At 40.9% G+C, this 27,539-nt stretch overlaps 1 protein-coding gene across 1 annotated transcript; it reads left to right on the plus strand.

Moving 5' to 3' along the window:
* The first annotated feature begins 657 nt into the window (after positions 1-657).
* LOC306873353 (neuronal acetylcholine receptor subunit alpha-3-like) lies at positions 658-27,539 on the plus strand. The gene is made up of 6 exons (XM_079422590.1): positions 658-850; positions 19,326-19,465; positions 20,789-20,833; positions 21,949-22,058; positions 22,258-23,317; positions 25,581-27,539. Exons 1-6 carry the CDS (start codon positions 793-795, stop codon positions 25,704-25,706), a joined length of 1,539 nt encoding a protein of 512 aa, XP_079278716.1. The 5' UTR covers positions 658-792; the 3' UTR covers positions 25,707-27,539.

Consider the following 27,539-nt stretch of genomic DNA (forward strand, 5'->3'; position numbering starts at 1 on the left):
TTTTTTCTTCTTCTGTGAAACACGGAAGGTGAAATATTGAAGAATATAGGCCTACTGATGAGTTTTTCCAAGAATTAATAATTAATGGTGAGCAAAAGTGGTCCAAATTAAGTCTTCTGGAGTCATTCAATAGCTAAAATGTAAGTTTCTATTCACTGAAAAGTATGATGCCTTGATGAGAAAGAACAGTGATTTCTGAATGAACCAGCTGAAGGAACAGTTCATTTGAGCCGGATTGTATCAATGAATCGACTGAGCCATTTCACAAAACTCTTTTTTTTATTTTGTTTGCGAATTAGAATGAGGGATTGTTTATCACACAAAGCTATCGTATATGGCTTTAGAATACACTAATTATACATGAACTACCTACTTTTATTGTGAAGCGTCTTCAGTCACCATATGCAGTATACGCGTGGAAATAAACAAAGAGTAGCCTACATTTTTCAAAATGCCTCCTTTGGTGTTCTGCAGACAGTATAGCTGGACGTGAAAGAAGTCAAGTTGGGTAAATGATGACAGAACTGTCATATCTGCAAATACTACCAAAAGACACAGTAACTGTGCGGCTCATTGATGACACTTGCTTGAAGATGCGCGTGGGGAAGGATGCACGAGCCCAGGGGGAGGGACGAAATCAAATCCACCTCACGCGCTTCTTCTGCTCGCGGAAAGCACAACTCCAGTCACACAACCGGGATCCCTTTCTACTGCTTATTCCTTTCCGACTCTTTTACGAATTTGCTTCTTTCTTTTGGAAAGGGAGACTGACTCCCTTACCTGCGACGCTCGATGAATTCTGCGGGGAGAGTCACTTTATTTTTTCTTTTAATTGTCCTGATAACACAAGGTAAGTTCCACTGTATTCAACATATGTATACATTTTATAAACACTATAACTTTGAAAAATAGTATTTGTTCTGCGTCTCTTTTGCCCATTGACTTCAACAGTATTGAGATCAAGTGGGAAATAAAGTATTAGCTCATATCCTGTCAGTCGTGAACTAATGAACAATCGTGCTCTAGCCTATTGTCCTGCTAAGTTTGTCAAAGGGCATTTTCCCTAGTTCTCGTGTGATTTCAAGGAATAGTTCGCACAGAATGAAAATTCTGTCACCATTCACTCTTGTGGTTTTCTAAACCAGTATGACCCGTAAACAAAAGATGTAGGCTATTAGGCAGAAGGACAGCCCCAGTAACTATTTCATGCCGTATATGCAAAAAGATGAAACAAAAGTGAATGGCAATCGATGGCTGTCAGTCACGAATATTCTGCCCCTCTTTTTGTTCCACGTAAGAAACTAAGTGGGAAAGGGTTTCAACAAAATGGTGATAAATAATTCATGATATAATTCTTATCTTCGTATCTGTCTATAGGTGAGTTATTTTGTTTTGATAATAATCTTAATAACGATTTATGCCAAAGCGTTACGTTTTAATAAAGCCAAATCCGTTCTTCACGCGGAGTTTCGGGCACATATTCGTCTCTCTCGAGAGATATTTTAGACAACAGCAATAGCACAATTTTGCTTAATCGCGTTAAAGCCTTTTATCGGCAGAATGAAACCTGTAGGTGAGCCCAGTGGCATTGTTGTAATGAAATGCGTGTTAATCACTTCGTTTTCCACTTCCTTCAACAGCCGCTTGTGCGTCACAGCGTTGAAATATTTACAGTCTTCTCGACTCAAAGAAAGCTGTTTACGTAAAATTAGCAACAAGTCCACGTTTGGTCGTGTTCACTTAACACTCGTTCTCTTCTTGTTTGGTGTATCTGATAAATCTGGATCTAAATAAGAAACAAGAGGCTTCACTTTTTTGTCACTGCCATGCAATGTCACTCAAGTGTGAGTCATATATTTTGGAGATAAACTTAGAAGCTGGCAAACACTCAAAGGAAACACACCGTTTTCATCCTGTTGAGTTTTCACATTGCTAAATTCCTTATGCTGTTCTGAGCTTGGAAAAGAGGAGCTGTCTAAGGATGAACTCGTGTTCAACTCCAGCTGTATGTCATTCATGCTGCAAGCATTCTCTCCATGCTGGACTGATCACAAGGCCACTGCATGAAGTGAGGAGCAGGAAAGAGAGAGAGAGAGAGAGAGATAACATATGCAGCACATAAACACATCAGAGATGTCTATTTCAAACAAATAGCGCTAGTGTCACCTGAATTCCAGCAAACAAGCAACACAGAGAAACTCTCGTATATACTGGGAGAGAAGGAAAAGTGCATCCACCTGGCAGCGCAGTATGTGTACTCCTGCCATCAAACCAGGGACGGATTATGACTCACCAGTGCCCTGGGCATGGACTGATTAAAGGCCCCCCTCAGTTGAAATTGCACTCATTTTTTCTTAAATTCAAATAGTAATGGATTGTATCTACGCTTAGTGAAAATAGCAGTATTTTTAGCGATATGCTATTTACACTAAGTGCAAATAGCTATAGATTACATTTACACTATGTTAAAATAGCAAGATTTTCTGCTATTTATACTACTTTATACTTTATACTACTCGCAAAATAGTGGCAATTATCTGCACTTCAGTATTGTATTACATTATAAAACAGTATGCAATAATAACGTATTGAATGTAAATTTTTAATAATTTTAATTCAAATTATTAAATGGATGCCACCTTATTGGTACAATAAAGCCCTCCCGATACTTTATTTTCAACTTTTTGGTTATTTCTTTAATTTTTGTTGACAATAAATGCTTTTATGATGTGATTTGAGATTTGAAAAGGGAGAAAAAATGTTCGGAAAAAGGCGGGTTCGAAACCTGGTCAATCGCATCAAAAAGCATTCGCTTTTCCATCTGCACCACTGGAACTCACGATTCAAAGCCGTTTTTTTTTTTAAATAATCTTGACAGGCCCTATCACACGTTGGTGGGCGGAGTTAGTGTAAATAGTCTCTGCCAAAAGGTGGGCTATTTGTAAGTGTAAATAGACACTCCATTTACATTATCAAAGAGCATTATCATTGGCAGAATTAAAGCAATTTCAAAAACTCCCATTAATCACTGAAGTTGCTTACATTGTGAAATTAATATCTTGCTTACATCGTACGCACTTCTGCACTTTGTTGTTTCTGATGAGAGAAATCGGCAGAGAGCAGAATTAATTCAGGGAGCGAGCACTGAACAAAACAGCTGTTTCAGCGATGACTCATCTGGAGGCCTCTTATTGGCCATTGTACTCATAAACTCAACAGAATCATGTGTGATTGGTTATAATGCACAGTGCTGTAGAAAAACGCAGCTGTCTCTGGCTCCGTGACAGCCAGTGAAGATGAGCGAACAATTTAGCAGTTGACGATGTGCCGCACTGAATGATGAAATCACACCGGTGTGACCGTTTATTAAATATAAAAAATATTATTCGGCTATTTTTTGTCATTTGGAAGCTGCATTCAAAATCCACTTACCTCAAAAATCTGAGGGGGAAATCGAGGTCCGGGAGTAGTGGTATTTCGGCTGGGCCCCCCTCTGGTCCAGTGCCAGGTAGGCCCGTGCACTAATCCGTCCCTGCATCAAACGAGGGACAAAGGCTGAACCCTCTTTACCATTTACAATAACTCTCTGTATTCTTTTCATCTGCTATTTATTTTTTTATTTTTTATTAATCTGTATGTTTTTATAATATACATATTGCTTTGGCAACATTGTGATATGTTACACAGTCATGCCAATAAAGTTAATTTGAATTTAATTGAATCGAGAGAGAGAGAGAGAGAGAGAGAGAGAGATTTTAGATTTAAAAAAAAAAAAATAATTATACTTTATAATTATAAATTATATTTATTATACATTTAAATTCTTTCACATATTATCTCATTTTATAATATCACCAAATATTAAAATATTATTTTCAACTTTACAGAGTACTTCCTCTTTTCAAAATCATTTAAAAATCCAGTAGATTGTTCATACAACAATAAAAAGAAAAATCATGTTTAATTCTTGTTTTAACAAGTCCTTTAAAAACCTTCACTATATTACAATCATTTCCAAAATCAATTTTCTGTTTTCGACTTAAATAAATAGACATTTATTTTCAGCATATATTATAATTCAGCAAACGCCCCATTCTTTTCTTCACTTTAGATTACTTAAAACCATAAGTCAGCACATCAAACAGAGACTGTAACCTTTGACAATGAAAAATAGTTTCTCTCTGCCCACAGAAAGTACAACTGTCTATTACTTGGGGATTCAACATATAAATTAATGCATTAACTGCAACAATGCCATGCAAAATCCTCCATTGCAAATCTCCAATGTATTTTGTCAATGGTGGCTTGTATAACGTGCCCCACATTGGTTTAAAATTAGACGCAACACATAGATGACTTCGCCATGGATTATCAGAACGATTTACCAACTGTTTTTTATTCAACACCTTTACACACACTTTATAAAAAATATTTTCCACAAGTAAACTTAATATTTCTGTCCTTCAAATTGTTTGATACTGTTAAAGGACAGTTCATTTCCGATTCTGGTAAATCCGGAGAAATCATCATTGCTGGAAAATTGTCCTCTGCTTCTGGTCTTTGTTGTAATACTGAATAATCATATAGAAGCATCCATTCTTCTTCAGATAAGGAACTTCGACATTTTTCCAACATCTGTCCAACTATTCGTTCAGAACGAAATCCAAGTTTATGAGTCAATGCAACAATATTGCTTAAAGCATATTGATTACAAAACAGTTTTATTTTAATCTTTCCAGCATCCCACCATTGTTTCAATTAACTGAAATTTTCTTTTTGCTATTTCCATTTTGCCAAGAAAAATCTAAAACAATTCTTAAAATGTAAATCTTCAACAAGTGCACAATTAAAATGCCAATACACACTCTTATTTCTTATAAAATTGATGTAAACAGAAGTAATCACCATAGAATTGTCTGAAAAACTCACTGGACATATATGACAAGTTTTAAAACACTGAAATTGAAATTTTTAACAATAAAGTCTATCCAACCTTGCTAAAGCAATGTGATTTTCTCTTACATGTGTCCATGTATACTGTCTTATATTGTTATGCAAGTTTCTCCAAATATCACAAAGTTCATTTGATACAATGAGTTGTAACATTCTTCGCCTTGAAGGGCCATGAGGCTCCAAATGAGTCCTATCATTATCACTGACAGTACAATTAAAATCTCCACCAAGTATCAAATAATGATCTTCACATTGCTGAATTATATTAGCAAGTGTATCTAAAAAAATCATTCTTTCAGATGCATTTACTGTAGCATACACATTAATCAATTTCAGTGTTATCTTTTCATATATCACTGTAACTTTAAATAATCTTCCGTCTATTATTTGTTCTACCTTACAGGATTCTGGTAAAAACAATCCTTGAAAATAAAATTCCAACTCCTGCACTAAAAACACTTTTATGACTAAGATAGACATGGCCACCCCATTCTTTTTGCCACTCTACTACATTATCTGGTGTGCTATGAGGTTCTTGAACCAATGCTATATCTATATTTTTCATTTTCAAAACGTTATATAATTGTGCTCTTTTAGCAACATCTCTCGCTCCATTTAAGTTAATGGATGAGATTTTAAAATTACTCATTAGGAGAGAGTAAGTCAAAAAGCACAAAATAAGCACATTTTTATTATTATTCCACCATTTGATCATTTTCATTTTGACTGAATCTAGAGCTCAATCTTTGTACAATTTTTTTTCAGCCGATACACATCTGGATTAGATAGACAGTTTTCCCCTCTTTGTTTCACCAAAAATCTTGCTGATTCAATAAACAACGTTTGATCAGAGAAGTAATCAGTGACTTCAACATTCTGCTTCCCCTTAGTAGACTGTAGATAGCTTCTTACTTTCTCCAAACTATAGTCACTAAAATCGGTAACACTTTATAATAACGTCCAGTTATAAGTCATTTATAAGTGATTAGTTAATGATTAACTAATCATTTACAAAACATTCATAAGCGATTAATAAGTGATATGCTAACAATTTGTGTATGTTTTGTTAATTCATTTAAAAGTCATTTACAAGTAATTAGCTAATGATGAACTAATCATTTACAAAACATGATTATGCATTCACAAATGATTAAGTAATATGCTAACGATTTATAAATCTGTCATAAGTTATCTTTATAAATAGCATCATGAAATAATTAAACACATCCTTAATGGTTAATAGTTACTAGTTAATATATTATTAATCACTTATAAATCATTGAAATGTCAACATTGTACTATTATCTCAATAAACATTATAAATCATTTACAAAGCTTTCTGCATCCCCTAATCTAAAGTGTAAACTACTCATCAGTTGTAAATGTTTTACAAACCTTCCAGGTTACAGGTTGTTTGTGAATATATATATATATTTACGCACACACGACTGGAAACCATAAAGTTTGTAAAACATTTACTTAAAAGACACACTAAAAAGACACAAGATCAATAAAATTCAGGTTTTGTAGGGTTAGATGATGAGCTATATAATCCCTTTGATGCAGCTGCCAAAAAGATGTGTTTTGAGACACATCAGGCATGTAGTTTTACAAAGTAAGGCAGTGGCTTTTTGTAGGTAAGCGACAAATATAGTTTTGATCGTGTAAAATAATGTAATGACTAAAGAAAGACTGAATGAGCATTAGAAACATTTCTGTCTCACACACACACTAAATTTTATAATTAAGAATACTGTATATATTTTTAAAAATATATTTGTGAACATTGAACAGTTGTTTTATTTTAAATGCAGTACTTACATATAAGTATTTACATGACTTTTCCAATTCTAAATCAAAATTTTGAATATTATGCTAAAATACATCATATATCTATATTACATTGGTTCTTCAAATAAAAAATAAATATTTGAAAGTTTATTATTATTATTTTATTTTTAGTTGTTTTATCTTAATGTAAAGCTTGTTTTGTCTTATTTTCAATCATTTTAAGTTGAGCCTTGAGAACAAGTGTGAACTACAACAAATGCATCGATAATACCTGAAGAAAAGTATTGCTAACCTGCCTGAATAAAAGAAACAGGTAGTTTATTCTATAGGGTGCCAGGCACCCTGGTGGTACCCCTAGGCCTAGAATATCTGCCTGTTCCCTTCCAGGAACTCGAGCTGCGTCGAACGCTACGGGGAACGCCCACAGCGTGACCGCGCTCTGAACCAGAGTGTAAAATGTCCAATGAAAGGGCGAGACGTCATAAGCGGTGACGTCACTGACCGGAAAGCATATAAGCACGTGCGGTGGAGCCGGCGTTTGCTTTTCGTCATTCAGCAACCGCTTCTCTGTCTGTGTGTATTGTCTTTGCATGTTGTGAGTCTTATTTAGTGTTGTTTGTCCTGCACAATCACTTAAATAGGCACCAGCAATATGTGCAAGCACTGGGGCGATAGCAGATCGCATTCCGGGCTGTGTGTTCCTCCCTGCACACATTATATCGCTGCTTGCAGGGAGGTGCGGTCAGGGTAGGCAGGGTAGGCAGTGCCTCACCAATGTTGACATTACATTTATTAATTCCAAGAGCTTTATTAATTAACCTCAAACCACATTATTAATTGCATTTATTTTATTCTAAATATTATTTTTTGTAACAAAGTTTTTCAGGAATACACATAATATACTCATTTTGCCATTGTTTGCTCCTAAAAACCATTGTTTCATGCAGGAAATTCAAGGCCATGGCCATTGAGGCAGAGGTGCAGTGCCTCTTTGGTCCATAGAACGTAGTTTACGTAGATTTGCGCATGCGCAATCAGTTCTCATGCTGTCTTGAATTATCAACATTGAGGCAGAGACCGAGCTTGCTTCATGTCACGTGATCCACTCGCTCTCACTCAATCCGCGTTTCCCGATACTAGCATCTAGCGGCGCCTAGCGTTGGCTGTCAACTCATGAAATTGAGTAATACACCCAACAAAGAGGACTTTTACAACAAAGTAATTGACAGCTTTGTCCAGAAGGATAGACGTATGGACTTTGTCTACAAATAAAAGTAAGCACCCCCTTTAAAACGTAAACTATTCATTTATTTATTATTATTTTTAAAACCCGTATATTGGCTTTGTGTGTGTTGTCTGATGGTGGGCTATAGGCCTGCTGTGCGCTGACACCAAAATGTTCTCTCTTCCATCACCTCTGCCACATTTGTACTGTATGTCTATCTGTGCGATTATGGTGCATTTCGTAAGGGTTAAAATGCTGTTTTCTAGTTCTCTTTTTTTAACCCTGGTGCGCTGTCGCCAGATGCTCATTGCGTGTCGGTGTGTGCGCCTAGCGCAGTTTGTAGGAGCGAATAAGCTGTTTTTGTACTTTAAAGCTGTACTGCTGACACAATGTTTTCTGACTGTAGCCTATTCAAATCCTGGTGCGCCGTCACCAGACCAATAGCGTGTGTGTGGCTGTCTGTGCGCGTTTGCGCATTTTGAAGGAGTGACTAGGCTGCTTGTCGGTTCGCTGACACCGCGCCGCTTCCCTCTCTTACTGTGTCCCGCACAAAACATTTGTTTGTTGTATAAGTCATCATAAGATAGATGTGTCCATTAATTTGATTATTAGATTTGATTGTGCATTAGCCTCACATATGACTGACTTTGCTGTATGCAGGCAGCGATGTGATGATGCCTGATTTGAACTTGGGTTGCTACATTAACTGAATGAATATATGAACATATATGCCACATTGATAGGTCACAGCCTACCCATGACAAGATTTCACCGCACGTTACTGGCTGCTTGGGATGCACGCAGTCTGTGTGTGGTCTGCTTGAGAGCAGAGCGCGCAGATTCAGCTCTCGAGGGAGCTGACTGCCCGTTTGTGAGCTTTTTCATTTCTTGCGCCTGCTCTCTGAAGGCTCTCTTTGAAAAAGAAAAAGAGAGGAGTGAGTTTCACTAGCCTTGAATGAAGACGGGCGAGCCCGTGTCTTCTTCCCTTCCTAGACCTGTCTTCCTCCGAGGAGGTGGACGCGTCAATGAAACAGTGTTTGCACAAGCATTTTATGAATGAGAACGGCGCGCAGTCAGCTCTAAAAAAGGAGAAAGGGGGCTGATTGTGTTTCTCTCCGCTGTACATCTCGCATTCCCGCCGCTGCTGAGGCACGGCGGCGAGTGTGAGTGCGGGGATCGCAGCGCGCGTTGCAGAGGCGACGCGTGCGTTAGGTATTCTCATTCATATCAGAGCGATGCCCCGGGTGGAACAGACGCTCGCGAGCTATCTGTCCCCTTGCGTGGCGTTGTCTCTGAAGGCTCGCGGCTGCAGGTCAGGCTGGTGCGTGTCTGCACATCATGGCAGTTTTACAAGAAAAAAAAAAAAGGCGTACCAAGCTGACGTACCTGCTTAGAGAGCTGGACGAGGGATGGGGCTCAATTTGACTGGAATATAAGCTGATCTCTGAGCTCCCTAGAAACGCTGTCTGTGGTCGACCCTATCTGACATGAAGGAGAAGATACGGTCTTCCTCATGCACGCCCCGCTTGCGCCTTCTGGCCTGTTCGGCGACGCCGTCATTTTCGTCGTCGATAGGTACCAAGAGGCCTGTATACAGGCGGCGGCGTTTCAGCGGTTTCTCCCTCGCTTATCTCTGGCTCAGGGGGCTGCTGGGCGGGAGCAGCCCTCGCCGCGTGCCAGCCCCTCTTTAGAGAGGCGCAAAACAGAGCATGGCTACTCGCACCCCACCGAGGTGGGGCCGTGGCGGCTAACGCTCTGGGTCGGGGACCTCTAAGGCTAAGCCGGATCTGCGGACCGTTCTTAAGTCTAAGGGGGTTCTCGGCCAAGAAGCCTACGGGCGTGGGAGATCAGTCTGCCAACCCTGCCAGAGTTCCAGGGCGCAGCTGGCTCCAGCGAGCGATGTTCTCAGTTTCTTCCGCCCCGAAGTGTAGCGGAGCTGAGAAGCTCGCCACCCTTGCGGGGGTCCCTAGAGCTCCTGGTTCGGCCGTCTCCTGCCGGTCCTCCGCTTCAGGGCACCGAGCCAGCAGCTCTAGGCACGCCAGAGGCCAGTCTCGAGAGACTGGTTCCCTTAGGAGACCATCGGGCAGCGTGGGAACTACTGCCGATGTGTCTCTTTGGGTCCTGCCTTGCAGGGTCTGGTTCTTCAGCTTGGTCTTCCTAGGAATGACGCGGGTCTGAGGACCGTCGTTCATTAGGAGGCTGAGGCTGAGGCAGTCCTGGTGCTGTGCCTAGGACTTACGAGGGCAGACCCCTCTGGGGCAGATCGGGTGTCCGTCTCCCCCAGTGCCCTCGGGAGAGCAGTCTGCCAACCCTGCCAGAGTTCCAGGGCGCAGCTGGCTCCAGCGAGCGGTGTTCTCAGTTTCTTCCGCCCCGAAGTGTAGCGGAGCTGAGAAGCTCGCCACCCCTGCGGGGGTCCCTAGAGCTCCTGGTTCGGCCGTCTCCTGCCGGTCCTCCGCTTCAGGGCACCGTGCCAGCAGCTCTGGGTACATCAGAGGCCAGTCTCGAGAGACTGGTTCCCTTAGTAGACCATTTAGGCAGCGTGGAAACTACTGCCAAATGGATCTCAATGGGTCCTGCGTACTGTAGAGAAAGGCCTTTTGTATTCAGTTCGGCGCTCCGCCACCGCCTTTCAACGGGGTGATTCCCACGTGCGTGGGCCCCCAGCAGGCTCTGATCATGGAACAGGAAGTAGACACTCTCTTGGGGAAGGAGGCCATCGAGGTGGTCCCTCCTCACGGAAGAGAGTCCGGGTTCTACAGCCGGTACTTCATTGTTCCAAGGAAGGATGGTAGATCTGCGTCAGTTGAACCGCTCAGTCATGTGACTGAAGTTCAGGGTGCTTACACTCATCAGTCGTGTCTCAGACCAAGTCCGAGGACTGGTTTGTCACGATGGATCTAAGGACGCATATTTCACGTCTCCATCCTTCCCTCTCACGGGAAGTCCCTCAGGTTTGCTTTTAGGGGTAAAGCTTACCGATATCGGGTTCTTCCCGTTGGCCCTGCACTCGTACCCCGCATTTTTACATCAACGATTGGTTGATTCTAGTTCGATCAGAGCAGGTGGCGACTCGGCATCGAGATGTCGTTCTCGCGCACATGAAGGGGTTGGGACTGAACGCCAAGAAAGTGTGATTTCTCCAGTATAGAGAACCACTTATCTAGGCGTGGTGTGGGATTCGACCACGATGCAGGCACGTATGTCTCCTGCTCGGAGCGAGTCGATCTTCACCTCAGTCAAGAGAGTGAAAGAGGGCCAGTCACTCACTGTCAGGCAGTTTCAGAAACTGCTGGGGCTCATGGCAGCTGCGTCCAACGTGATTACTTTTGGCCTCCTGTACGTGAGACCCCTACAGTGGTGGCTCAAGACCAAGGGGTTCTCCCCGAGGGGAAACCCGCTTCGCATGATCAAGGTCACGCGGCGATGCCTACGTGCCTTAGACATGTGGAGCCAAGCTTGGTTCTTGTCTCAGGGCCCGGTGCTGGGAGCCTCTTGTCGCCGCGTAATGCTAGCGACGGACACATCCCTCACCGGTTGGGGAGCGGTCATGAGTGGCCACCCTGCCCGCGGTCTGTGGAGCGGTCGCCATCTAACGTGGCATATCAATTGTTTGGAAATGTTGGCCGTGTTTCGTGCACTCAAGCACTTTCTCCCGGACCTAAGAGATCACCATGTGTTGGTGTGCACCGACAGCACAGCGGTGGTCTCTTACATCAACCACCAGGGAGGTCTGCGTTCGCGCCCCTTGTACAAGCTGGCGCACCAGATCCTTGTGTGGTCCCAGGGCAAACTTCGCTCGCTCAGAGCCATCGATATCCCTGGGTATCTCAATGTGGGAGCAGACATCCTGTCGAGGCAGGGGCTGAGGCCCGGGGAATGGATGCTTCACCCCGAGGTGGTGAAGCAGATATGGAGGTTTTTGGCTGTGCGACTCGAGAGTCAGCGCTATGCCCCTCTAGTTCCTCCAGCTCCTTTGGACTGGACTCTTGGTACAGACCTGGCCGAGGCTTCGTCTGTACGGTTTTTCCCCGATCGCTCTGCTCCCGGGAGTTCTGGATGGCAACAGGGATCTGGTGAACAGGTTGGAGACGGGTTCGCCCTATCTCCTCCTGCATTCCCCAGATCTAGCGCTCTCGCTCGTGGAAGCCCGCGTGTGCGGTTCTTCCCCCTCTGAGTGAGTGCTCGCTGTTGCAGCGCACGTTGCCGAGGCGACGCGCGCATTACGTGTGGAAGTTCTGGCCTCTGAGGGGGCGCAGCTCATAGCTTCCGGTCTCTCAACCGAGGTTGCTGAGACCATCTTCCAATCCAGAGCTCCCTCTACGAGGAAACTGTATGCCCTGAAGTGAAAATATTTCACTTCTTGGTGCGGAGACCGCCACCTTGACCCAGTTAACTGCCCGTTTGGTACAGTGCTGTAGGTCCTGCAGGCCCGTTTCTCCGCAGGGGTAACTCACTCCACCCTGAAGGTTACGTGGCGGCTTTACCGGCCTACCACGCCCTTCTCGGTGGCCTTACAGTGGGTCGACACCCCCTGGTTACATGTTTCCTCCACGGTGCGCTGAGGCTGAGGCCTCCTGTACGACGTGTCCCTACGGGGACCTGGCTGTGGTCTCTTAAGAGAGTGGGGATTTTTAGGCCCTTCATGGCCCCTTCTTTTCTCGTCTTTGCCCCTGGTCTGGCCAAAGCATTTTTCTACCCTCGAGCGGGTTATTTCCTAGATCCCCTCTTCTATACCACGGCCTGTCGTGCTGCAGGCCCTCAGTCCTCCTCCCTTTCGGGAGCCTGACCAGCGAAAGCATAACCGTGTGTGTCCAGTGCGAGCACTGGACGCATACGTCCACAGAGCTGCCCTGTGGAGAAGGATGGACCAATTGCTAGTTTGCTTCGGTCCTCCTAAGCGGGGTTGGCCTGCTTCTAGGCAGACCCTTAGCAGGTGGATTGTGGATACTATTTCCTTGGCCTATGAATCTTCAGGCATCCCTTCGCCTCTGGGGCTTAAGGCCCATTCAACTAGGAGTATGGCGGCCTCCAAGGCCTTTCTGGCAGGGGTTTCGATGCAGGATATCTGCAATGCTGCGGGTTGGTCCACGCCCCTCACCTTGTCCGGTTCTACGGTCTTGATCTCAGGGCCACTCCCGGCTCTTCTGTTCTCTCGCCCTCGTTGTGCTCCTAGTGATACACACAGGGCAGGTATTTGGAAGTCTGGTGGCGTTGGCATCTCGTTCCCCGTAGCGTTCGACGCAGCTCGAGTTCCTGGAAGGGAACGTCTCGGGTTACGTATGTAACCCTGGTTCCCTGAAGGGAACGATACGCTGCGTCTCTAGGCCATACTTCCTGTATCCCTGCGAGCGGTTGCTTCATTCCTGGAAGCAAACGCCGGCTCCACCGCACGTGCTTATATGCTTTCCGGTCAGTGACGTCACCGCCTATGACGTCTCGCCCTTTCATTGGACATTTTACACTCTGGTTCAGAGCGCGGTCACGCTGTGGGCGTTCCCCGTAGCGTTCGACGCAGCGTCTCGTTCCCTTCAGGGAACCAGGGTTACATACGTAACCCGAGACGTTTCTTTTACTTGGCACCTCTTTTGTGATCCATATTACTTTTGTCATTAAAAAATCACAAATATCAACTATAAAATATAATAAACCAATATGAAAGTATCTGTGAAAGTGATATTTTCATTGTATTTGTCACTTTATGCAAAAAGGACATTTATATTAAGTAATAAATATTTACTAATATTTACTTAGGTTTTTTTGTTGGTTTTTTTCTTCATTTTATTGACATGTTCACACCAGGTGTGACAATGCATAATACTGGTGTGTGTGTGTATATATGTATATGTATATGTATATATATATTGTGACGAGTCGGCTGCCTCCCCCCTGTCAATCATCACCACCCCGTCCCGTATTCGCCGCCCTTCACCAGGCTCCCGACGGGAGTGGGTGTGTGAGAGAGGAGGGGAGCTGAAACAGCCAGGGCTGGCGGCGTGTGATGAGGCGCACCTGATGTGAATAGAGCCTCATCACCGCCGCCGTTAAATGCCGAGGCCCACTGTGTCTGTCGTTGGCTCCTCCCGCCACAATATATATATATATATACTGTATATATATATATGTGTGTGTGTAAATTCATACTGTAGGCTTTACGCATATATCCAATGTTAGATCTCTCCCAGATCTTTGGGGGAGGAACATCCTCTGGGGAGGATTGCTATTTTATCCACCCAAGCGGATAAAAAGTTATTCTATAGTTTCACATCTGTGTTTTGGTGCTGAGGAGAGAAATCAATGAAGTTCCAGCAGGGAGAACGGTTATGGGAGGTAAACCCCTCTGCTCCAAAAGAGAAAAAGAAAGAAAGCTAGAAAAAGTAAGCAAAATAAAAGCAAAAATTAATCTCTTCACCTCAAGAATGGGTGTAAAGACATTTTGAATTGAGTTATTTTTCTTTCTTTTTCATCCTAGCTTTGCCATCTCTATTTCTTCTGCCTTCTTGAGGCTGGTTTATATAGATGATGTCAAAGGTCGTAGAGCCCCAGGACCCTGCAGTTGCACAATTTGATGTTTCAGTGTGATATGAGGTAATGCTCCAATTCATATGTAGGGTGAACTGAGAGAAGAAATTATGATTGCCCTAAGTTCGCCTCAAGACTTTCAGAGAAGCTTACCTCTTAAAGAATGGATGACAGTGCTGAAAATATGAAGATTTCCAGGTGGCTTAGTGTCATTCTTCCTGCATTCGGAATTAGTCACAAACTCACATAGACACACACATACACATACGCACCACATGCACAGACAGTGCATGTCCTGACAGCACCTGACACACACAAACACACACATACAGAAGCACACAGTTTGCTGTGGGGAACAGGCGTGTGTGTGCTGCTGCAGGCTCAAGTCTCTGGGCAACAAGAACAGCTCACCTGTCTGATTCTATCTGTAATGCTTTTCCTCCACTGACAAAGAAACACACTTAGTGTCCCGCTCACTTTGAGAGGAAGAGCTCTCTCTCTCATTACTTCTAAAATGAGGGCATATGTGCTCAGCAGCAGTTCATGAGTGACTTACACGCATGGCTTTATATTATCACAGATGACTCTTTAGTCTTTCCAACTGATTGAACATTCTTCATCACTGCTGCTGCTGCTTGTGTGTTTCTCTGATCTTTAGCAAACCAGTTTCTGGAAACATTAATGTATTTTGGATAATATATTGTACTAGCAAGTTCGGGTAATAGGCCTATTGTTAAAATATATATAGCATTTTTATGATATTTACTCTTGGCTTTAAAAGAGTAATTTTAAATAAACCAAAATGTTTAATGTAAGACAAATCCAGGGTAACACTTTATTTTAAGGTGTCCACATGTTATGGGGAAGTCGTGGCGTAATGGTTAGAGAATCGGACTCGTAATCGAAAGGTTGCGAGTTCGAGTTCCCGGCCGGCAGGAATTGTAGGTGGGGGGAGGGAATGTCCAGCGCTCTCTCCACCCTCAATACCACGACTGAGGTGCCCTTGAGCAAGGCACCGAACCCCCAACTGCTCCCCGGGCGCCGCAGCATGGCTGCCCACTGTCCTCTAACAGTGTGTGTTCAGGGTGTGTGTGTGTGTGTGTGTGTGTGTGTGTGTGTGTGTGTGTGCATTTGTTCACTACTCACTGCTGTGTGTGTGCACTTGGATGGGTTAAACGCAGAGCACCAATTTCGAGTATGGGTCACCATACTTGACAATATGTCACGACAAAAAAATGTTATGTGTACTTACTATTATAATAACAATAAATTATGGATAATTACATGCAAGTAACCCTAACCCAAACCCTGATCCTAACACTAACCATATAGTAATGTAGTTAATTAATATTACTCAGTTCAAAAATGTATAATTACACTGTAAGGACACCTTAAAATAAAGTGTAACCAAATCCAGTTACAAATAAGTAAAAAATGTGCCACTGATATTTAAAATAAAGATGCTATTGAAATATGTACAAGTTGTGCGATATGGGAGGATTACAAAATGAACTGAATGACCTGCTCTTTAGTAAACTGAATGACCAAATAAAAAAATGTGTTAAAATCATTTGAAACATCACAATGTGCCCTATTTTTTTTTTTTTTTGTAGCACTAGTAAAATCATTGTTCACATCTTGTGTGAATATTTAATATATCACCAATCCCTAGGTACTAGTGCCTTTAACAAAACCATTTTATATGCCTCAGTGGAGTTTCATCATACCCTGTGCTCAGGAATACAAATTTACCAATAATGTATAAGGCCAGAAGGTGTAAATTCTCTGTTAGAGGATAAAGGAAGTGCAGCACATGCACAATCTCAAGTACTTTATTTAAAAAAAATTATAATAATTTCAGTTAATGGGTGCAAAATCCAGTGGACCAAATCAGATGTGTTGGGTTTAATCCTCATTGTGGCCACTGACAGCTCTCTTGCAGTTATGATAATGTCTTCTCAGCTCCATTCTTAAATATTTTTTTATGTGAATTGGGCTCTGAAATGAATAAATACGATGTAATTGCCAAATTTTGTGAGTCTTGGACATAAAATATGTATTTATGCTTTTTTATTTTTATTTTTAACTGTGAGTGTTAATACAACATATTATCAATTGGCAAATTTTTCATGCTTTGCAAGTTGTAATAATGAGGGAACGGAGACGTTATGTTGAACGTGACTGACTGAAAGGGAACTTCCAAACTCACTGGACAATAATGTATAGTTAAAAACATTTCTTAAGAGATTGTGCACCCAAACGTTTACTCACCCTCATGTCATTGTGTATATTTGAAATATATTTATTTTGATCATACAATGGAAGTATGGCAGTAAACTTGGATATCAACATTTTTCAAAATATCTTCTATTTTGTCAAAGTCAAAGTTTGGAAAAGCATGAGGGTAAGTAAATTAAAAATAATTTCATTTATGGTGGACTATTAAGTTTCCCACCAGGGTCTGTTTAAAAGTTCAACTTTAAGAGATTTTATGGTCCACGTGGACACTGTTATACTTTCATTTAAAAGGGTTATCTTAAGCTTTATGGGGTTCAGAAAAACTAACTCTAAACTTCAACTCTCCACTTTGTATCTTATGTATTTGAATGAGGGTTAAGTCTGTTTAATTAATGGAAGCAGGGCCTTGCTATCCTTGGCTAACCCCATTAACGGAGGAGGCCATTGGAGAGTTAACTAGTTAAAGTAATTAGAAGAGGAAAGTAAGAGCCATACACGCGTGAGACAGCAGCACTGAACTCTCAATGTACATGAATGTGTTGGGTGTTTAAATTCACGGCAACTGATTTTCTAAAAGACTCATGAAATGCATTCAGCCCTATTCTGTTTTTACAGACATTTACAGAGGTCATAACTGCAAAGGATTGTTTACAAAATGCAACTGAAGTCAATTTATGGAGCAGTTAGATCACCAAAGCTTATGCAGGGCATTATGTCTCCGATTATGATTACATTATTTATTGAAAACACATATAACACAATTCAGTATACTTTCTCCAGACATCTTGTGTTTTTCACATGACAGCTATGGTATAGTATAAAACTTAAAATTCTTAATTTAAATCTTAAAGGAACAGTTTACGCAAACTTGCTGAACGTTTATTTACCTTCGTGCCAACCAAGATAAAGTTGACTTTGTTTGTTCACTGGAACAGATTTGAAGAAATTTAGCATCACATCACTTACTCGCCAGTGGATCTTCTGCAGTGGGCCATCAAAATGAGAGCTCATATAGCTGATAAAAACATCACAAGTTGGCGGCAAAAGCCTCGTGGTTAGTGTGCTGACATATACCCTGCAACTTCGCTCACGGCGACCCGAGTTCAATTCCCATTTTTGAGGAAGTCCCTCCCTCTCTCTGCCCAATGCTTTCCTGTCATCTCTTGACTGTCCTATCTGAATAATAAAGGAATAAAAAGCCCATAAATATAACTTCAATAAAAAATAAAACATCACAAAAAATAATCCACATTACTCCAGTCCATTAAGTGTGTTTGTATAATATTTTATAATGTAAAAGTTTGTACAGTATCCATAATATAGCTTTCTTTAGTGAAAAAGATGTCTCGTCTGAATCAGGAGAGAAATATGCACATATCAAGCACTATTCTAAATAGATATGATGGTGGATTTTAATGTGAAGGGACAACACACGATGGACTTTTTCACTTGGAGGAAGCGTTATTATGAATTATTATGTATTTATGTAATTATTATGTATTTGGCTTTTAATTATGTTAATTATTATGTATTCTTAAAGTTAAAATGCTTTAGTAATGGATTTTTTTCTTACAAACACAGATTTTTCACTTCACAAGGCACTAATTGATGGACTGAAGTTATGTGAATTACTTGTGGACTATTGTGATGTTTTTATCAGCTGTTAGAACTCTCATTCTGATGGCACCCATTCACTGCAGAGGATCCATTAGTGAGCAAATGATGTAACTGACATTCCTTCTGTTTATACTTTTTGCATCAGTAAAGTCAAACGTCATGTGATTACACATTTGACCAGTATCCTATTACATTTTCCTTAAGAGAAATTGGTACAAACAAGTTAAGTTCAAAGTTACAAACTAACTAGTCCTACGCAGTGAAATGTTTATATCCCGTTTATAGTAAAAATTCGACCTTAACCTGTTCTTTACTTCTCCCGTGTTCTTTAGCATTCCTTCAGACTTGTCTAGCTCCATCAGAGTGCATTATTTTAAAGTGATTCCATTTTACACTTGACTACACCTGGTCTCTTTGGTAATAGTTGATGATGACCTCTAACCTTGAGAGCTATGTTTGGTGCTCTTAGAGTGTCTGGTAGGACAGTGGCTCTGACCCTGAGGAATGTGCTAAAAGCAACACAGTGCACACACTCACATATTTACAAAAACACACATTCAAAATATAAAGCAAGAAACTAGAGTGTGGGCATAGCCACAAAAAAACAACACAATTTTGCTTTATCAAATGCATTAATATAGTTGACCGCTGATTGTTTGAAATTGAGGCTTTTCGGAATATATAAATTATTTGACGATTTTGAGATTCTGACAGAAGCCAACAGCTGTTGTTGGACGACTGGCAGCTTTGTCAATGGATCGTGCACTGGATATCACTCAACTACTGTTGCTGATGTATAGCACTCCTGATACTGAATGCTATACAGCATGCGTCTCGTAATCTGTAGTTCCTATTTTGCCACCCACTCTATTATGAATTAAGCCTATCCCTGGGTCCCACCCAGTGCACTGCATACTAAACTACATATATATTCCTGTGTGTGTCTGTGTGTGTGTGTGTGTGTTTGTCTCTGTATGTGCAGATGGTTTCTCATCTAAAGGAGAAGACAGGCTGTTTCGTCGTTTATTCAGGAGGTATAATCAGTTCATTCGGCCAGTGGAAAATGTGTCTGACCCCGTCACAGTGGAGTTTGAGGTCTCCATCTCACAGCTTGTTAAAGTGGTAAGAAAACCAGTGTCGACTGCCTCAAAATACCTTGACCTGAATTGCTATTAGTATTACAAGGGTTACACAATATATTACATTGTTAACCAATATTAGTGTTTTTGAAGTATTAGCCATTATTAGAATTTTTTATATTAATAATAAAAATACTGGATATTGTTCATATTGTTCACATTTTATTTCCTATTTTTACATTTAGATTTCATGTTTGATAATCTAACATTCATTTAAATCTTTAAAACCATTTGAATGACAATTTTAAATGTTGTAGCATTTAAAACAATGGATTGTTTAGGATTATTACATTTTATTATTTTTTTTGTAACATTTATTTAGAAAACAAATGTGGATATTTAATATTGACTATTATCTGACATAATACAAATTTAGCAATAATGGCCACTTTTATTATTTGTGCATCTTCGTGAATATTTTTCTAAACAATGGACTCTTACGAATCATCATATTATTTTATTTGCTTGTGGAAAGAATAGTGTCAAACACTAGAGAATTCTAGTCCACATTAGTTAAAGTGTACAAATTCAAGCTCAAACAAATAAGCACACAAGCACTTTTGACGTCTTTATAAAGATAATAGTGTGGGAGGTCTTTTCTCTTTGATCTAAAATGGAAAAAATGAGATTTGCTCCGCAGGTGGCTTCTTGTGAGTGGAATTCTGTGCTGTTTTCAGTTGTTGTGAGGGCTTTTTGTTTCATTTACTGTGGTCAGAGAGAGCAATTGAGTTAAAAGCCTTTGCGCCCCACTGTTACAGGAAGTAATGCAGACTCTGTGCTTTTCCCGGCGTCATACAAATCAGCACTCCTCTTAAAACTCCTGGATTAAATTTCCACTTCACCAGGGAAAGCGGCCAAGATTATCAGCACACCTTTTTTTCTTGCTTCACAGAGACAGACACCTGAGAGATTAACAAACCATAACCCACCACTCTAGAGAACACAATCCTGGATTATAGATTATACTCACTCACTCACTCACTCACTCACTCACTCACTCACTCACAGGATTAAGGAAAATTTGCTCAAGCTTTTTTTTTCATATTTTTATTTTGAATATGCAGGACCTATTAGTATTGTTGAGGGTACTGTGATGAATGACTTGGAGCTAGTAGATGAAAGTACTCCAACATACCTCCAAACCTCTTTTTCTTGTCAGACCTCTCTTTCCCATTAGACAAGAACTGTATTGATTTTATTGCCAGAACATGTTCCATTCTAAATAATAGAGGATGGCTGTCTTTCTTTCTTTCTTTCTTTCTGATTGTTTCTGTCTTTGCCCCTGCCTGTGTCTTTCTCTCTCTAGGATGAAGTCAATCAGATCATGGAAACAAATCTTTGGCTGAGACATGTAAGTGATTTTTGTGTGCAGCATGTAGGCCTTGTGCACATGTTTGTGTTAACACAAAGATCTAATCTTCTTTGGGCCTGTTTACACCTGGTCACTTCATGCATTTCTCTGATAGCTATCCGATCATGAAAAGACCAGATGTAAATGCCCTCCGAAATGCTTTCGAGATGCATTTAAATCCGATCCATCAAACCACTTCAGGAGGTGGTCTGGGCCGCATTCCAGACGAAACTGGACAAGTGTAAATGCATCTGGTTGTTGAAACCACATATGCAAGTTTTACTCCTCCCAAAATATTAAAATAATACACGTGTAAGCGCTTTTTAAAGGCTATATGGCATGTTATAGTCAGATATGACAGTGCTAATGCAACACACATCGCCACGGATGAGTAGCTGAGTATCTCTTCAGCAAGCCGACACGCAAACTGCCACAAATTAAACTGAAAGTAAATCGCAGAACATCGGCTCAACACACAATCATCTTCATTAAAAGTAGTAAGACTAACCTGTCTTTCCAGTGCTGATGCCGCGCTCTCTCCTGTTTGCGGTCTTTGATCTTGAAATTAGCTGATAATGAACTCTGTTAAATTTGCATATAACGTGGGAATTGAAGACTGGATTTATATCCGTTTTTGTGAAGACACATTTATGTGGCCAAGTGTAAATGGAAATGTTTGAATAAATCAGATACATATCCGATCAGAGAAAACGCATGAAGTGACCATGTGTAAATAGCCCCTTTGTGTCTTGTACCACTGTCAGTAGGAATGTAACAAGAAAATGTGTATAGCATAAACATACAAAGGATGGGGTTGAGTAATGCAGGTGAAGAACAACACAGTACATACTGTATATACATGGAGCAGATGAGTAGGTGGAAACAGGACACCATGAAAAAGAAAAGTTATGTAAATAATAGAAAACTTAAAGGTAGCACAGTAGTTATCTCCAAAAAAGAATGGAAAGAAAGAGGTTAAAAAGATGATAATATATGTGCAAATAGAGTCTAGTGTAACTAGATCAAACATTTTCCTTGAAGCATTTGCGTTAATCTTTATTTTATGGCTTAAGCATAAAATAAAAAAATATATATTTTTTGTGATTTTATCATAGATATGGAATGACTACAAATTGAAGTGGTCACCTGCAGAGTTTGATGGAATTGAGTTCATCAGAGTCCCATCAAATAAAATCTGGAGGCCTGACATTGTACTTTACAACAAGTGAGTGGAGTCTTCTAACCTAACTTTCTACTTTTCTAATTTAAGTTTATAGTAATTTTGGGCATATTTCCAGGTCCTTTTTTGTTTTGAGCCAAACGAACATGATCAGAACTAGCACTCTGAGAAAATGAAATATGAATGCAAATATGAATTAATGAATATTAGCAGTCATAACATTCAAATGTTATTTTTCTGACAGTGCTGTTGGGGACTTCTTGGTGGAGGACAAAACCAAAGCTCTTTTGAAATATGATGGAACCATCACTTGGGTTCCTCCTGCAATCTTCAAATCATCCTGCCCTATGGACATCACATACTTCCCCTTTGACTATCAGAATTGCTCTATGAAGTTTGGTTCCTGGACATATGACAAGGCCAAGATTGACCTGGTACTTATTGGCTCAAAGGTAAACCTTAAAGACTTCTGGGAGAGTGGAGAGTGGGAGATCATTGATGCTCCCGGTTATAAGCATGACATCAAGTACAACTGCTGTGAAGAGATCTACCCAGACATAACCTACAGTTTTTACATACGCCGACTGCCCCTCTTCTACACTATCAACCTTATTATCCCCTGCCTCCTAATCTCCTTTCTGACAGTACTCGTCTTCTACCTTCCATCAGACTGTGGTGAGAAAGTGACATTGTGCATCTCTGTGCTGCTCTCTCTCACTGTGTTCCTTCTTGTCATTACGGAAACCATCCCGTCCACCTCACTCGTGATCCCTCTGATAGGCGAGTACCTTCTCTTCACCATGATTTTTGTCACCCTCTCCATTGTCATCACTGTGTTTGTATTGAATGTGCACTATCGCACCCCTATGACCCACACTATGCCTAGCTGGGTCCGTACCGTCTTCCTCCGAGCTTTACCCCGAATTATGCTCATGCGCCGGCCTCTCGATCTATCAGAGTCATCTGGAAAAGGAGGACTAGAAAGTGGGGACTCGTCCGGGACTGGAGCAGGACGAGGAGGAGAGCGAAAGAAAATGAAAAACAGTGGATCTCAGCAGGGAGCAATGAATTCTTTGGAATTTGGCGAAGGGAAAGCAGCATTAGAAGGAAAGAAAGGCGGATGCCCATGCCACCCAATGAAAGAGGCAATTGAGGGGGATTGTGGGAAAGTGAGTCGTCAGTTGAGTCCACAAGCTATTAACACAGTTGTGGCTTTCTCTGTGGTGTCACCGGAGATCAAACAGGCTATTGAGAGTGTGAAGTACATTGCTGAGAACATGAGGAGCCGCAACAAAGCCAAAGAGGTAAAGTGATTACCATTCAGTCAATCCACTCGGTACAACACATTGACTATAAGGAATTGTGCTCTCTGGATAAACACACTGCCAGAATTATTATTCTTTGATATGGAATTTGGATCCACATGCAGAGCTTTTCCATCCCAGCAGAGATTAGTCACATTAGAGTCAGCTGGGCAGCAAACTGCACTTGTGTGTCTGCTTGGGCTGATGGCCCCTATGATAGGGGGATTTGAGAAGTCAAATTAGGCTTCATGTTGGTGTAAGCTTTTCAGTCCTTAGTTTTTTCCAGCCACCTGTGTATATCCTATTCACAGGATGGTTGAAGTGACATCTCTAGGCCCATGGAAGGATCCCTTTTTACACAGGGAGTTCTGCAGGGTTCTGTTTTGCCAAATAGTGACAAAAGGCACCGGAATGGGGAACCATGTAATGTCTCCTAGAGGGGTGTGACTAGTTACACAAGCTACACTTCCTAGAATTACTGGTAGTCTTTGTCTCCCATTATACAAATCAGCATGTTCTGATCAGAACAGAGAATACAACTGCCGTGTCTTACATAAGCTAAATGGGACCTCTGCGCCAAGCATCTTCAAGGGTGAACACAGATCTCCTATGTCAGTATAGGTCTCTTCGAATTGTGTGGAAATGTGAGGTGTCCTATGTTTTTATACCAAAACAGATCAGTGTGCTTCTCTAGGAAAGATGCATCCATGCATCAGTGGCCCAAGGCTATTCATTTATGCATTTCTTTTTGTACTGTCAAAAACATGGTATGCTGACATCATCAAACTTCTAGTAGAACAGCCTTGGTGTTTCCTATTTGCGTACAGATCTGCTCAGCCAACCAAAAGGGGAAGTTATGCATCCCTGACCATAGCTGTGGGCTTTTGAGGTCAATGTTGTGGGCTGAGTATTGTTCATAATGGTAAAGTCTTCTCATTCTTTTTTTAACATCTGAAAGTCTAGCAGAACTTTCAACATGTCATAAGAAAATCTGTGGGGTTCCCTTGAGAGATGTGAGGTGCATCTCACTAACTATTCAACTGTATGTCTAGGACCTTTCAGATTGTTTGATCAACTCTTTGTCTGTTTCGCCAATCCGGCTCATTGTACATTGCAGCCTAAGAAACGTCTCTCTCACTGAATTGTGGAGGCTCTTGGCATGTAACAGCCTGAGGGAGTGCACAGTCATTCAACTCGTGGGATGGCTGTTTCTGAGCTGTCGTATTAATTCCTGTTCTATATTTGCTAGATTCATTGGGCGTGAACATTGGTCCTGTAGTCAATGTGTTGCACAGAGCAGAGCAACTATATATAACTATGAATACATAACAACTGTCCCAGAAGCAGGGGAACAATGTTCAACGCATCACAGTCCCTCTCTACCTTAGCGCCTCCTTGAACGATAAGAATGACGTACACAGCAGTATTTGTATTCCTGCCTGGTCGATGTAGCTACCTGGCATCACTCTGTGTTAATGGCTTTTCAGGCATGCATTTCTTGTCTGATTTCCAAAAGTCAATGTTTTGTACCTTATTTCCCTCTGGGAAAAGGAATTATTTGCTTAACTGTACCTTTACTCATATGACAAGGCATGCACTCAATTTGTCAGTCATTGTTCCATCCGCTTGCCCATTCACACGTCATCATGTCTCCATAATAAACAACCGCATTGCCCATTGGATAATGGATATGTCTCAAATTCCAACATCACGTCATGCTTTGGCTGTAATACCATCATAAGGACAGGTTATACATCACAGACATCTAGCATAAACTTACGGAAACGACTCAGCTGCTCTCAGTGGAAATGTTTACTGAGTGCTTCACTGACAATAAGTGCTTTAGATCCCTCAGTGGAGACATCACACTTTGATATGGAAAGTCTCACCACTTCATCCTTCATCTTCACTCTTGGCTCAGAGCCTCACTACTGAATCACATTAGCATTGTAATGCACCCAGTGCCTAAATATGTGGAGAGAGAATGTTTCGCGTAGCTCCGCTTATAGTAGCACAATCCAATTTAGCTTATCCCCGTGTAGTGTGAATAAAACATTCTGGACAGTCAGCAGACCTGCTTTTCACTCATTCTCACCATCTCGTTGCCATTTTCTCCTCCATTTACCTTGCTTTCTCATGTTCAAATTTTCCTTCTTTCTCTCATTTTCTTTCCCTATTACCTCTAACCTCTCTTTTCTTTTGTTTATTAACCTTCCATCTCTCCTCTTTTTCTCTGTTTTATTGTGTGCCCTTTCTCTCTTAGGTGGAGGATGATTGGAAATATGTTGCCATGGTGATTGACCGCATCTTCCTTTGGGTCTTTGTGCTGGTGTGTGTGCTGGGAACTCTGGGCCTCTTCCTGCAACCTCTGATTGGCTTCTTCTCGTAATTAACTATGCCAGCTTGCCTGTTCTAACCAATAATTATCCAATAGTCACTGACATGCTCCATATTAAATAAGTATCACAAGTGTTCTGTCGCTACAAAAAACTCTCCTAAACTACAGTATATACTGGTGTTCTTGCACAGCAAATAAATAATCAGGTGTTCTGTTTTTCTCTCTGCCACTCATCAATTGGAGACTCAAAGACTGCTTTTTGTCTTTTTAACAATCAATCACTCCAAGTGAACTTTCTAATCACCATCTATCCTGAAGCACTGAAATGTCCATAAGAAGACTAATCAGACTGATTGGTGTTCTGTGTCCACTGCTCAAAATTACATTCCACTTACAATATCTGATTACACACATGATATGTGGCATTTTATAGCAAACAGCATGGCCATTTACTTGACAGTCACTCAGGAAAATCTTCAAAAGACAGTGATGGTGTTTTTCTTGCCAGTGGGAGAGTAGAGGAAATCCAGTTTAAACACAAAGAAATGTGTTGTGTAGATTAGTTCACCGAAATGTTTGAGGATAAACAGTGAGCTGTGCGATTATGGGATGAAATTAGTCAAGAATATGGGCGATCTATAAATAACTTTGAGTTGTAGCATGGCTGCACTCCAGAATAAAAATGACTAATCAGGTCCCATTTATGCCAAATAATTTGTGTTTAGAATAAACAGAAGAGATTAATTAATCAGTTTTTTCCTCAGTGTGTCTCATCCCTATGATACTGCATGGTAATTTTACTTTTTTTCATTTGAAGCAGATGTATTGACAAGATGTCTAAATCCTTAACTGTTTTCAGTGGTGTGCAGTCTATTAAAATGACTGCTTTCCTTCCCTCTCTTACACTCATGCTCCATCAGCAAGATGGTAATATCACAATTTCAGGATTTTTTTTCACTTCCACTTGTCGGCTTCTGACACTTTTGTAAAACAATTTTTAAACAGATGTCTTTCAAATAAAAATAAGTTATTTTGTGTTGTATACACTTCATAGTGTGATGTAGATCATTCTCTGTCTTACTGTCTCTGTGTTATACTCAGCAAGCGATGAGTGTATTTATGTGGTGTGTGTCTGGGAAACGTGGTGTATGTCTGTGAAACGCACATGCTTATCTTGGTTTGGCTGCTATAGCAGAGGTTGGAAGTGCCTCTGGTTTTATGATTGGTTTTAGTAGCATTAGGTCTTTTGAAGTAGCAGCTTTTTATAATCATTTCCTAAGTGTAAAAGCGGTTTCAGAACTATCTGACTTAATTCTAGCACAGTTGTAATCCTGTACCACTGTTTATGGTGTGTAGGAATGACAATTTTTGCAACTTAAATGCAACATAGTGATTTAGCAGATCAGTCTGCAAAGATTAATCATGTGTTATATTTATGTATACTACAAAATTAAACTCTTCAATATGACTTTAGAGCAGTTCAGAAACTCTAAACAAATAATAAAGATAAATAATTTGATAAATACATTTTCCTAGTATATTATGTCTAATGTACTTTAATCTTGCAGCAATTAATTTATAATTCAATTTTCAAATACTGCATGAGAATGATTAAAAAAAAATTGTAAACGGTTAATTGAGGGCACTCAAAGTCCCTATACTGCCATCATTTGAGAGAGAGAGAAAGGCAAGTGAATTAGGTTAGAAACACTAAGACTGTGACCAGTCTGCACTGGTTTATGTTCAGGAATGTCTATTTTCTTCTTTATATCAGCAGAATGTCTTAAATCAATAGCATCTCAAGCAATACAGACTGCAGTAGCATCTTTAATATGTGCCAACATTTGGCTGTGGCTCCAAAGGCTCATGTAATTCATTAATTCC

This window comes from Barbus barbus (genome assembly GCF_936440315.1).
Source record: "Barbus barbus genome assembly, chromosome: 8".
In the NCBI taxonomy this organism is placed as follows: domain Eukaryota; kingdom Metazoa; phylum Chordata; class Actinopteri; order Cypriniformes; family Cyprinidae; genus Barbus; species Barbus barbus.